At 40.7% G+C, this 12,836-nt stretch overlaps 1 protein-coding gene across 10 annotated transcripts in view; it reads right to left on the bottom strand.

Annotated features, from left to right (window-relative positions):
* The window catches only part of tcf7 (transcription factor 7), a 92,474-nt gene that overhangs the window by 9,650 nt on the left and 69,988 nt on the right, over positions 1 to 12,836 (bottom strand). For 4 of the 10 annotated variants that reach the window (XM_049592892.1, XM_049592897.1, XM_049592900.1 and 1 more), the window contains exons 6-10: positions 8,851 to 8,940; positions 7,152 to 7,271; positions 6,326 to 6,488; positions 4,014 to 4,121; positions 2,969 to 3,016 (exon numbers count right to left, since the gene is read on the bottom strand). In XM_049592892.1, the coding sequence (XP_049448849.1) occupies positions 2,969 to 3,016; positions 4,014 to 4,121; positions 6,326 to 6,488; positions 7,152 to 7,271; positions 8,851 to 8,940 (529 nt within the window). The remainder of the gene's footprint in view (positions 1 to 2,968; positions 3,017 to 4,013; positions 4,122 to 6,325; positions 6,489 to 7,151; positions 7,272 to 8,850; positions 8,941 to 12,836) is intronic. The other 6 variants (XM_049592893.1, XM_049592899.1, XM_049592902.1 and 3 more) reach the window with 3 other exon arrangements.

Genomic DNA, 12,836 nt, shown 5'->3' with positions numbered 1-12,836 from the left:
TCCACCAAAAACATAACTGATCAACACTCAAAATTAAGAAAAATAAATCATTTGTAGATGATCTCACAGTCAAACATTTTTCATATTTGTTGCCATTTTTCATTATCTCCAGTCTGATTGTCATGTGTGACTGTTGAGGTAAACATCAGAGTTGTTCACGCAGATCCGGTGATGGTGAAGTGAGGCCTCATATTTGGGTGAGATGAAGGATGTGGGTACAGAGATCTACCGCCTACGCTTCGTTGTCTGTCCTCCTCAGCTCGCTGTCAGCACTGTCTATGTGGTTACAACAACTCCTCTTGCAACTGCACCTCTCTGAAGCTTTGTGTCTGTGGGCGTACGTGTGTGTGTGTGTGTGTGTGTGTGCACATACTATGTGTAGGTTTTTTTTAAGACTCGGAGGAGAAACCCTCCACAGCTGCGGGGGCGATATGGAGCTTCACTTCCTGTTGTGCTAGGGGTCCAGTGACTGTTTCTGTTTTTCTTTAAAGTCAGGAGGAGAGCAGGGTGTGAAGGGTGATGCAAGAAGCCCCGAGCGCTTGTGTGTATGTCGTCATTACACAAGTTGTTCTTTTCTATACATATAAGCTTGTCAGACTGTTGCCTTGGAGGAATATTTTGGATAAATAATTTACTTTAAGACAACTGCACCTGTTAGTAAGCCACCATTTGTGGACAATGGTTACATATACAGTAGTTCTTTGTCATGACAGTCACCCATGTCAACACATCTAACAGCATCCACTGTGTTACGCCTTGCCGAGCTGCGTAGAAAATGCTCAAAGCCCCATGCATGATCACAGTTTACTAGAGCTCTGGTTTATAACATATTCGCACAACATCATGAGGATGTTTCTGAACTGTGAGCTTTGATAGAACTCCCTGCGGATAAGGTTAGGGCTTTTATTTTGAAGTATTTGCTTAAAAAACTGGCATCGCCTTGTGCTTCGGTGTCAGATGCAGCATTAAGATGAGATAATAAAAAACCTGATTCAACTGATTCAGTGTGCATGTTTGTGACTCGTTCAGATGTTACAGCATGTGTTATAAACCACAGCCCAGATAAAGTGCCACCATAACTCGTGTGCCATGCCCGCCCATCTACAAAGTTCAGCTCAGTCAGGTACAGAGGAACAAGACAGTACAGCAGAGAGAAGCGTAAACAGGCTACCACTCTGACAGGTATCGAACATCACTGAAAAGCAGCTTCTGTTGCGACCAAAGCCTTTACTTCACCTGATTATGACACATTTTGCTTCGTTATGTCGTTTTCTGGTAGAAAATATTCAGAAACTACAGGATGTGCAAGCCTGATTCCTAAAAAGTTGGGACACTATGTAAAATGTAAATAAAAACAGAATAAAATGACTTGCAAATTCTTTTCAATGTATATTCAATGTAACAGAGTTCAAAGAAAAGATATTTTATGTTCAAACTGATACACTTTATTGTCTTTTGGAAATATACACTCATTCTGAATTTGATGCCTGCAACATGTTCCAAAACAGTTGGTACAGGTGCATGTTTATCACTGTGTTACATCACCTTTTCTTTTTACAACAGTCAGTAAGTGTTTGGGAGCTGAGGATACGGACTGTTGGAAGTTTTGAAAATGAAATTTCGGTAATACTTTACTTGAAGGTATCTAAGAGTGACATGACACTGTCATAACTATGATATGACACTGTCGTGAACATTATGTACATGTCATAAACATTTATGACTACTGTCATAAAGTGTCATTGTTTGGGTTGTCTTGATTATGACAACTTGTCATTAATCAAAGTGACATTACCAGAAGTTGTCTTTGTCATCACACGTGACATTAGATTTGTTTGGGATGTCCTGATTATGAGAGGTGCATTTCCTGTTAATGTCAAGTTGTTATGACAAAGACATCTTCTGGTAATGTCACTTTGATTAATGTCAAGTTGTCATAATCAAGACAACCCAAACAATGTCAACTTGTCCTTACAAAAACCGAATGACACTTAATGACAGCAGTCATAAACGTTTACGACATATACGTAATATTTATGACGAGTTCATGACAGTGTCATGTCATACTTATGACAGTGTCACGTCACCGTTATGTAGATACCTTCAAGTAAAGTGTTACCGAAATTTCTTTCTCAAGATTCACAAGCAGGTCCATTAAAATCTTTAAGATTTAAAGAGTGTCTTTGTGGAAAACTGGGCCAAAATCCATCTGAACACTGTGAGATGTTAGTTCTTTCGTACAGGAAGTGTCTTAAAGTTGGCATTGTAAACTAAGGCTGCTCCAAGAACTCAATACATTGAGCATGATAAGCCTTTTTTCTCTGTTATTCCACTTCAATGCAAAATGTGTAATTGAAAAAACAAACAAACAAACAAAAAAAAGTGTTAAATTCCAATTTTTCCCCACTGAATTTAAAAGGATTTGCAGATCATTGCATTCAGTTTTGTTTTACATTTTTCATAGTGTTCAACTTTTTTGGATTCAGTACTTGAACTTATCGAATAACAAATGATTAATTATAAAAATCGCAATGTCAGAAGGTTGTGTGTTTCTGAATAACCATAATGTGTGTTTAGCTTTACTAGTAACACAAATGAAGGCGCTGTATTTTAAAGGGATTCCCAAAAGTTAAAGAATGAACTAAAGCAGCGAGGCCAGCCATGCGGCCCTGCTCTCTGTTAGTTGAGCAAAACGGGTTGATTTATACCTCTGTGTGATTCAGCAGTCATAACCATGGCAACGTGCAAGACTTGGTGAAATGTATCCAAAACTGACCAATCAGATCTGCTTTTGCAGCTTGCGTGTTTGTTTGTGAGGACTGACATGTGTGAGTCATTAAGGTATTTTTTGGAAGGTGCATGCAAACTTTGCACAGGAATACCCACAACCCCTTTTTTCATGCAGCTCTTCACATACTCATATCTTCCCACCACAGAGGCATAAATCCACCATAAGACGTGTCCCTACCCAATCAGCTTTACTCTTTTCCCCTGCGACCCCGCTAAGGCCCGCCTCCTGCAAGAGTTCAACAGCAAACTGACAGATCAGAGGCACACAGCAGCCCAGATACAGCACATCCCCACAACATTGAACTACAACACATGCACCACACAGGTTTGACTTCCTCTTGTGTTCTGGGAGACCTGTTTAATCATTTCATGCCATGAATGTCTGTCGTTATGTTTGATGATGTTTGACTGACAGGCCTGGGAGCCAATAATCATGCAGGATGTTGAGACAGTAGCCAGTAAAGGAAGTAAGTTGAGTAAATTGTTCAGCTCTGAGGTGAGAACAATAAATATGATCAAACCCAGTTCAACAAGTTCAGGTTTTAGGAGTTCATCCTGTTCTATTTTTTTTTTCACCTTGGCTTCATGTACAGGGAGTCAAACCAGACAGGAAGTAAGTCAAGTGGCTGGTGTTTTTACTTTGTTACAGATTTTGACATTTTATTATTTTCTCAAAGGCAGCTTCCTGCTTCCAGGAACTGCTTCACCCAGCACTAGGTGAGGTGTGTCTCTACTAATCTAATAAATACTGCGTTGTATAATAACTTATCAGAGAATGAATAACTGGAATTGCTTTCAAACTCTTATTTTGAAGGAAATTTACTGTATTCATGTTCATATATTTAAAAATCAAACCTATAAACAAGTCTGGATCCAGGTAAACTTTTGATTGTAAAATTTGCAGCACAAACACTGTAGTTTAACAATTTGTGCCTTAATCTAATAACAATTTAGATCATTTAAAACAGTAGTTTCTATAAGATCAGTGATGTAACCATGGCAACCAAATGACTTATTCACCCTGGAGATTGTTCCCACAATAGCACAGGTATAAACATCATGCCTTTCCATAACACAGTGAGTGCCTCCTCATCTTAACACTTTTACATTCCGCTGGTTGTTTTTTTTTTCAGATCAAGTTTTAAAAATCAGCTCAGAGGAGTTGTATGACGTACGGAGGGAGAGGAGGAGGAAAGATGAGGAGTTGAATAAGAAGTACTCACGTAGTTGTCTCTGGCAGACCAGGTCGGGTAGAGCTGCATGTGGAGTTGTCTCTCTTTCCTGGCCAGCTCATAGTACTTGGCCTGTTCCTCCCGGGTCAGTGCATGCCACTGCAAACACACACAGAACAAACAAAATTCAAGAAGGAAACTGTTAGTATTTTGATTATTATGTTTTTCACACACTGTAAAGGTTTTTGCCCATACTGTGTGTTAGTGTCGGTCTTTGTCAGGGGGCACAAGGGTGGACAGGAGTCAAGCAAACATTTCATCGGCATGGTAGAGGGTCCGTATGCTTTTTTTGCACCCTGACAAAGAGCATAGATTCAAAACTGGTTGGTGTTTAATGTAAGCAGCCATGTTTTGAAATAAAGGCTTTGTAACTTAATTCAAATGCATCTGTTCCTGCTCCATGCACGAGTGCCAGAAGTTTATTTTTTCCTCCCATGTGCTGATTCTTTTCTTCAAGAGCACCTGTGTTTTTTCTTGATTATTATATGATAAAGACAGTCCTCCAGTACACTACTATCTCGTTCTTCAAAGTGTGTTAGTGTTGTCGATATATGTCATCAATACTGAATATTTAAACTGTTTCAATACTCACTTTTCATATTATTGATACATTGGTACTAGCTGCACTTTCTCACTCACTCTTATTCTTAATGTCTATTATTAATGTTGTTCTGCCGTTCTCTGCAACTAACCAAAAAATGAAAAGTAGTCGTAGTCATGTTACAGCCTTGTTATATTCATCTTTTAATACAAAATTTAAATTATATGCCCTCAATTTCAGTATCGAAAATGGTCAGAGGTGGGTAGTAACTAGTTACATTTACTCAGTTACATTTACTTGAGTAACTTTTTGGATAAATTGTACTTTTCAGAGTAGTTTCAATGCAAAACACTTTTTACTTTTACTTGAGTTATATTGTTTTAAAGCAACAATACTCTTACTTGAGTACAATATTTGGCTACTCTACCCACCTCTGAGTACATAATTAAATATATGTATGTATGTATGTGTATATATATATATATATATATATATATATATATATATATATATATATATATATGTACAGTATATATAAGAATATATTTGTGTTTCTTGTGCCTTGATTTATGTTATGTTTGTAAAGATTTAACTTATTTTTGTTTTAGTTAAAGGGGTATCGTTTAAAATACATGAATTTGCAGATTATTATTTTTGACTGATTGATTACGTTCATGTTCTTATTTTACAAATAAATCAGACGTTACTCAACAGTTACTCAGTACTTGAGTAGTTTTTTCACCAAATACTCTTTTACTCTTACTCAAGTAATTATTTGGATGACTACTTTTTACTTTTACTTGAGTAATATTGTTGTAAAGTATCAGTACTCTTGAGTACAATATTTGGCTACTCTACCCACCTCTGAAAATGTATGAAATATTGATGTTTTTCAAGGTATTGTATTGACGTTAGAAATTCCAGTATCGTGACAACACTTTTGTGTATTGTGTGTGTTCAGTCTTTGGTGGATGTGACTCCCAATTTGGTAAATTCACCTCAAAATGAAGTCATCATGCTATAATTTTTTAAAATTTAAATTCTAGAGACAGAGAGAATAGAAAGGAAAAAATGATCATAATCGAAAATTATGAGCACTGCAAAAGTCACCTTTTTTTGCACTTTAATCACAGTCATAATAATGTTGATAATAATATTGACGTTATGTGTGTCCCACTATTCTGAACAAAGTTGCATGGTGCTTTACAGGACATCAGAGACAGTAATTAAGAGATATCATGAAAAGTAAACCCAGACGAATGAGATAAAATGATAAAAAAAAACCAATAATAAATAAAAAGTCCAAGAGATACAAAATCATAAAAGTTTGTTAAAGCCATTTTAAAAAGGTGTGTTTTAAGCCGCCATTTAAGAAACAGAATTTGTGGCGGACACTATAAACATGAATTCATTCCACAGTTTAGGTGCCATGACAGCAACACTCAGTCACCCTCAGGTGCAAATCTGGACTTCAGATGGTAGAAAAAGCTCTTCTCACAGTTCACACAGTTGCTACGTGCATGATACAGCATGATCTGCATCTGAACTGTGTGAATGATATGACATGCACTGTCTTATCAGTCTTAAGGAACCCAATAGCACCAGTCAGTGTTGTTATGATCTCAGTAGCACCAGTATGTGAGGGGAACAGAGTTCACATTACCCCAGTCCTCTCATGTTCCTCATGTGTGAAATTACAAACTGACCTGGAAACAGGATTAGTCTGCGCTTTGGTGTGTGTGTGTGTGTGTGCATCCCTCACCCTTCGTCCCAGAATCTGGTTGATGGCAGCGCTCTCCTTTAATGTGCACTCGGCGATGACCTTCGCCCTCATCTCCTTCATGTAGAGCATGAAGGCGTTCAGGGGTTTCTTGATAACCGGCTTCTTGGGCTCCTTCTCCCGCTTGGCCTCAACATGTGGCTTCCTGAGGACGGGAGAGGAAGAGGGGCAGAGTGGCAGGAGGATAAGGAGGAGAAGGGGGTAAGGATGGGTGAAGGAATTTGAGTGAAGATGGGGAGATAATCAGTTTGAAAGTTGAAAAAAAAAAAGGCTTCTAAATGACACAATATATTAAGTTTATTCTCAGGGTGTAGCTTCATATCTAATGAACAGATACAAAAGCGGTATCAGTCTTAACTCTCAGCAAGACAGCAAATATTTCCCAATATGTTGAACTACTCCTTTAATGGGAAAAACTGGGTTTAGGGTTATTTATGTCAGTCAATGTCCAGCACAGCTGAGATTGCCGTGACAGTTCAAAAGAGTCAAGAATTAAAACCTCAGACAAAAACTTGAGTACTAAGCAATTACTTAGCAGAACAATAGTGACATGAACTGTGGGGTCTAATAAAGATTCAAATATGTCAAATACTGCCACAGAAAAATAGCGAATTCTAGTCCCAAATTACAGTCAAACCCTGCAAGGAAATGCATTCAGACAAGTGATAAAAACAGAGTGAGATTTAGTACAAAAATGCAAAAACTAAAACGCCAGAGAAGACTACGATGAACAGTAACAAGCAGAGGAGTGTGACAGAGGAGGGGATCAGTGGAGAAAAATGACGAAAGTGAGTGTGGCAATACTTACACGTACATGCCCCTGTCATACTGATCGTGCTCCTGTTTGCCTGTAGGGGGCACTATGGCTGGGTGGGGGATCCCTGTAGGATGCATGCCTGACGGGCCGAGCATCAGAGAGTGAGGGAACCTGGTGGGGATGAAAGGAAAAGGGTGGAGGACGACAGGAGACAAGAAACAGAGTGACATAAAAAAGCTTTAGTTAGTTCAGAGACTTGCTTTGAGTCTGGGGCGGAGAGGACAGTGAGCGTCAAAGCAAGAGCGTCAGGTTTGGTAAGCAGCAAGCTTGAAAGCATGGAAACTCACGAGAGCCAAATTTGACTTACTGAAGACATGATTCCTGTCTGTGTGAACAGATAGGTTGACTGACTTAAATTGAACCTCTTTAAAACGCTGAAAATATGTGACTAGTGGATGGTGTTCCTCATGAGCACTGCACTTAAACTGTGTGATTTGGTTCCTATCTACTCAGCAATGATGTAAGCATTTGTCACCACTAGAGGGCGTCCTAGCATTACTGAGTGAGAGGCTGGAAGACAAGGAAAATTCTCACATCTATAACGCTGTCTTGTGAGAAGTCTGAACTAAAGTCAGTGCACTTCTCAAAATCTAAATGAATAACTTAACCATCCACCTTATGATCCAAAGTTAATTTAATTCTAAAAAAAAAGGCCATTTAAGAGATCTTCTTTCCAAAAAATTTGGCTTGTTTTATCACCTTCACAAACTGGAGATAAAAGGAGTAAAAATAAAGAGACCAGTGAAAATGAAGCAGCAATAAGCATCAGCTGCTTGCAGCACAGTGAGCGCCAGGGTCAAATAACAACCAAAAAATATTCATATTGTTTGTTTTAAATCAGCGTGGAGCAACAGCTCATCGGTAAAGTTTACTGCATTTGACAAATACAGGTACCAGCAACATAAATACATAACTAAGAAATGCAGAAATTAAGAGCTGCACGTTAGGTAATGCTTACTGCTCGGAAGTAGTGAATAAAGAGGAAACATTTCCCCTCTGAGCAGCGGGTTAAAGGTTTGATATCCAAGATGCTGATTAATCATCTGGCTTTTGAGTTATTGTGATTTGATACAGGCCTGATACAGGTGTAAAACAAACTATATGAGAGGCTTTTTGACACCGGTTGCTGCATGACTGAGGCCTTGTGTATGAGAGACAACATGACGAACTGGCAAAGCGCTGTGGCGACAAAGCATGTGTTTGTTGCACCCTTGGAAAACAAAGCAAAGGACCAGTGTAGCAGGGCCTCACAAAATTAGCGGTTATCAAAATGTAGTTTTATTGATGTATGTGGTGGATCAGAAACACAAATGACAAAAAAAGACAGAGGTTAGCGATAGCGAGTTAAAAGCAGTTAATATCCTGATGGCGCTCAAGAGTGTGTGTGTGTGTGTGTGCAGCAGCGACTAGCTTGGCTCGACTCAGTTTGCCTCGACTCGGCTTGTTTTGGCAAAAACACAGAACTCGTCCTGTTTACAGCACACTGGCTCCAATGGGACTTTTACAGCAGCTGCCCACTGAAAGCTGACACAGGAGCTGAACGGAAAACTCCGGCTCAGGCTTTCTGAGTGTGCTATAAACAGAGGAGTTGACGATGCAGAGCGTTTGCTTTTTGCTTTTTTTTTCTTTTTTTTTTTGCTTTTACTTTCTTGGCTCGGTCCGGCTTGGTCCGACCAGCAGGCTACGATACCTGGAGTAGGAGGAGGCGCTGGAGAGGTTGGAGGAGTAGGACTGCCTGAATCCACAGGGGGACAGGGCAGGGTAGACTGGCTGGCTCTGCCTGCCACGGCACAGCAGAGGGGGAGAGACGGCAACAGTTGGTGCCTTTTAGCTTTACAGGTACAAGTTTGATGATCCTTGAGAGGACGTTTAGCCCTCTAAGGTCAATTAAATTCTACTGTAATCTTTATTTAAATTAATCGTTATATTTGCTGTCAAAAATCATTCTACTGTGAAACAGAGGCAACGCTCTGCTGAATTTAAACCTTCAATATTGTCAACAATAAAACATCTTAAAAAACATTTCTTCTTATCTTTTGTCCTGTATTTACGTTCTATCCCTTAATTTTTATAATTCATATAATTGGTTTGTTGTTGGATGTGTGTAAAACATGGAAATAAATAAATATGTAAAACAAATCTCCAGCTCCAGTAAATTTCAAAGATCTCAGAGTTCAATAAAGTGAAATCTCATGGTTTAATGCTTTTTTGCTTCTACAGAAGTATCTCTCGCTTTTGAAGGCAGCTCTTGTGATGCTGTGATGCACGGTGATCCCCCCCTGGAGAGTCTGGATCAGCACTGTTGACAGCTGTGTGTCAATACTTGGCTTACCGGGAACAGAAACACACACACTCACACACCGCGGGAGGTCGAGGGAGGGGATGGGATGTAAGCAAGAGCCTTTGATATGTAGAAAACCACACTTCTACCTCCCGAGAGCCAATACAACCCCCCCAAACTGATTCATCCTTATGTTTCAACGTATGCACTCCAATACACATTTAGCATTTAAGCCCCTTTATTAACAATCATTGTCACCATCTCTCACATTTCCTCATCTCATCCTTTAGCCCCAGGAGGAGGCAGCGCTACACATTCAGTAAAGCCCAGCGGCAGAGGCCTTTGGCTGGAAAGAGATCCAGAGATCACTGAGCTCAGCTCCTGGAGGACCGAGATCACACTGCAACACAGGTCAAGTGTTGTTCAAATAACAGGCAAACTAAGCTGTTAGTCTGTGTTTTATCTCACAAGAAGGCTGCACACACCACGTCTCAGAATCCATATATCCTTCAATCAACCCATTAATCAATGTGATTTATATTTGCCTAAAAAAGCCCTCATGTGCACAATCAGGTCACACACATCAAAATCCCCTGCAAACAGCTCCTGAGTGACGGTGACGCCACACTCAAACAGAAAAATGCCTCCCGTGTGACAGGCATGGCTGGACAGAGGTATGCTGGGAATGAAATGAAAAACCAGGCGACATGCTCTATTGTGCTGGCTGCAGCGCCGTGTGCATTTTCTTTGTTGCGCTTTGACTACAAATAATCACATCCCTACAAACTATTCGGTTCAGTCAAAGGTGATGAGTTTGACAACGTCAGTGAATGACGGCAAAGGGGAATAGCTTCAGGTAAGGACCAACTAGTAGGTTTAACTACCTTGAAGCACAAAAATGATCATAAAAATATCTTTATTTCCTTACTTTCTAGGCATTACTGAACATTTTAGGCACACCACATCTTCAATCTCTTACACAGTAACATCCAGAGGGGGGCAGGGTGTGAGCTTCTCTCTGTAGCTCTCCTCTGTCATTCATTACTAAACTATTTCTGCCACTTTTTGTGTCGAAAGAAAGCAACACTATGATTATCTTTCAGGAGAGATCATTGAAAAATGTGTCTCTCTATGGCGACCAGGTTTTCACCCTGCCTTCCAATGAGGTCATGACAACCCTTTGTACGAACCAGCTCTTTCCAAGCATAAGCCCTTTTTAGATAGGAATTGTGCAAATCTGCAGGAAAGCCCAGTCAGTCTTTTTTTCAGCATTGGCAGTATAAAAGCAGAATCAGGGAGTGCAGCAAAATGCCGCCTACCTACTTTTGTTTATACAGAATGCGCCTTTTTCGGGGCAATGGGGGGCGTGAGCAAGTAACAAAACGTGTAGCTCAGCGTGTGACGTAAACAGTGACGTGGGAGGGAAGCCGCGGCTGGTCAGTCCTTCTGCGATTCTCTCGTAAGTCGGCCCGTTCTTCACCGTCCCCGTCATCTGACGGTTAACGGCCTCTTCGTTTGTGAGGACAAGGAGGGCGCGCTATTCCTTGTCTCCCCAGTTGCTCATCTTTACAGTGTCTGTCAGGTTTGTGTTTCCCTCTTGCTACTAGCTGCTCATTCCTGCTATCAGCTGTTTCCTGTTTATCCACCGCCAGTGGGTCGCACGTGCGGTGTCATCAACAGCTCCTCCCACAAGTCTTCAACAGCCCCTCCTGTTGCGGAAGGCCGCCTCGGTCTTTTTAAACTAAAAGGGTTCCGCCAATATGTCTACCCTATGAGGCGGAAAATTGGTCACCTCAGATTAAATCGCCAGTCCTCTGTGTGCCTAAATGCTCACAACTTGCCGGCAAAACGCCCCAACATTCGCAGAACATCTGGCAGTGTAAAAGGGGCTATAGGCCAACCTCTTACGGACCATTGTTCCTTAAAGGGATAGTTCACCCCAAAATCAAGAACATATTTTCCTCTTACCTGTGGCACTATTTATCAGTCTGCATTGTTTTGGTGCTAGTTGGCGAGTGTTGGAGTTATCAGCCATGAAGATGTCTGCCTTTTCTCCAAGGTAATGGAACTAGATGGCACTTGGGGCACTCAAAGTGCCAAAAATACATTTGAAAAACTCAACAGCAATGTTTCTTTCCAGAAATCATGACAGTTCCTACATGAAACTGCTCACAACAAGGTCTGTGGATTATCTTGAGAAACCAGCTCATGATTTCTGGAAAGACACATTGCTGTTGAGCTCCACAAGCCAAGTGCTATCTAGTTCTAGGCAGACATCTCTACGGCCGATACCTCCAACACTCTGCAATTCACACCAAAACAATCTAGACTGATAAAAGCACTACAGGTAAGAGGAAAAATATGCAATTCAGATATAGAGGTGAACTGTTCCTTTAGGAGGACGGGAGGAAACTGTGCTACACTCTCACCCTTTGGTTGATAGAAGTTTAAGAGGCTTTATAGCTTTCCCTTTAGCTCTCATTTCACACTGTATTTAATAATGCAACACGTTTGCGAGACTTGAACTCCCACCACAGCAGTTGCCACTGCAAAGCTACATCCTTTCAAACAACAAAACCCATCTCAAATAATTCCTGATCCCTTCCTGCTCCGAGGCAACTACCCGACCAGCCAACAGGCCCGGGGGACATGTGGAGGTGGTCGTGGAGGGACAGGAGGGGAGACCAGGCTAATAGTGAAAACAACAGTTTGACATTTAACCACTCGTTCTCCATGTCCTCCCCTCCTCTCCTCCTTCAACAAAGACGCACACTACAAGGGGCCAAAACAAGCAGATAATCTGGGTTAAAGGAGATTAGCTGTTAATAATATTTGTGAAAATCCATAGTGAAGTGTCTGAAAAAGATAAAACGCCTGTAAATCACAGACTTGAGAAATGTCTGGGGACAGACAGCTCGTCCTACAGACACATGAAAAACAGACATAAACACACATGTATGTGTACAAATGCACAAAGTTTTAAGCTTCCGTTTCCAAATCTCTGTGACATTTGATGTAAGCCTTTAACTGTTCCTGCAGGGGATTTTGTCCAGGCACAGATGCTGTAGGTTGTAATAAATGGATTTGTGTTGATCCATAAATCAATGGAAGTCTGACATTACAAGTTCACAATCAACCAGCATGACATCGCTTGCTCACAATCGACTCAGAATTGAAACTCTAAGTGAAACGGCTAAATATGGAGCAGATGTGGCCGTTACAGACGCCTCTCACTGCAGAACTTTCTTTACCCCAGCTGCTGCCGCTGCTGCTCCATCCCCAAAGGAACAATTGGCAAAATCAAGACTCGGGCTTAAAAACTAAAACACAATGTCATGGATAAAAGCCAAATCATGCTAATTTTGGTATCTAATTTGGGGGTCTTTGCTAGTTTA

This window comes from Epinephelus fuscoguttatus, linkage group LG12 (genome assembly GCF_011397635.1).
Source record: "Epinephelus fuscoguttatus linkage group LG12, E.fuscoguttatus.final_Chr_v1".
NCBI classification, from domain to species: domain Eukaryota; kingdom Metazoa; phylum Chordata; class Actinopteri; order Perciformes; family Serranidae; genus Epinephelus; species Epinephelus fuscoguttatus.
Note: the sequence above shows the minus strand (reverse complement) of the source record. Positions and strands in the feature narration are given on the sequence as shown.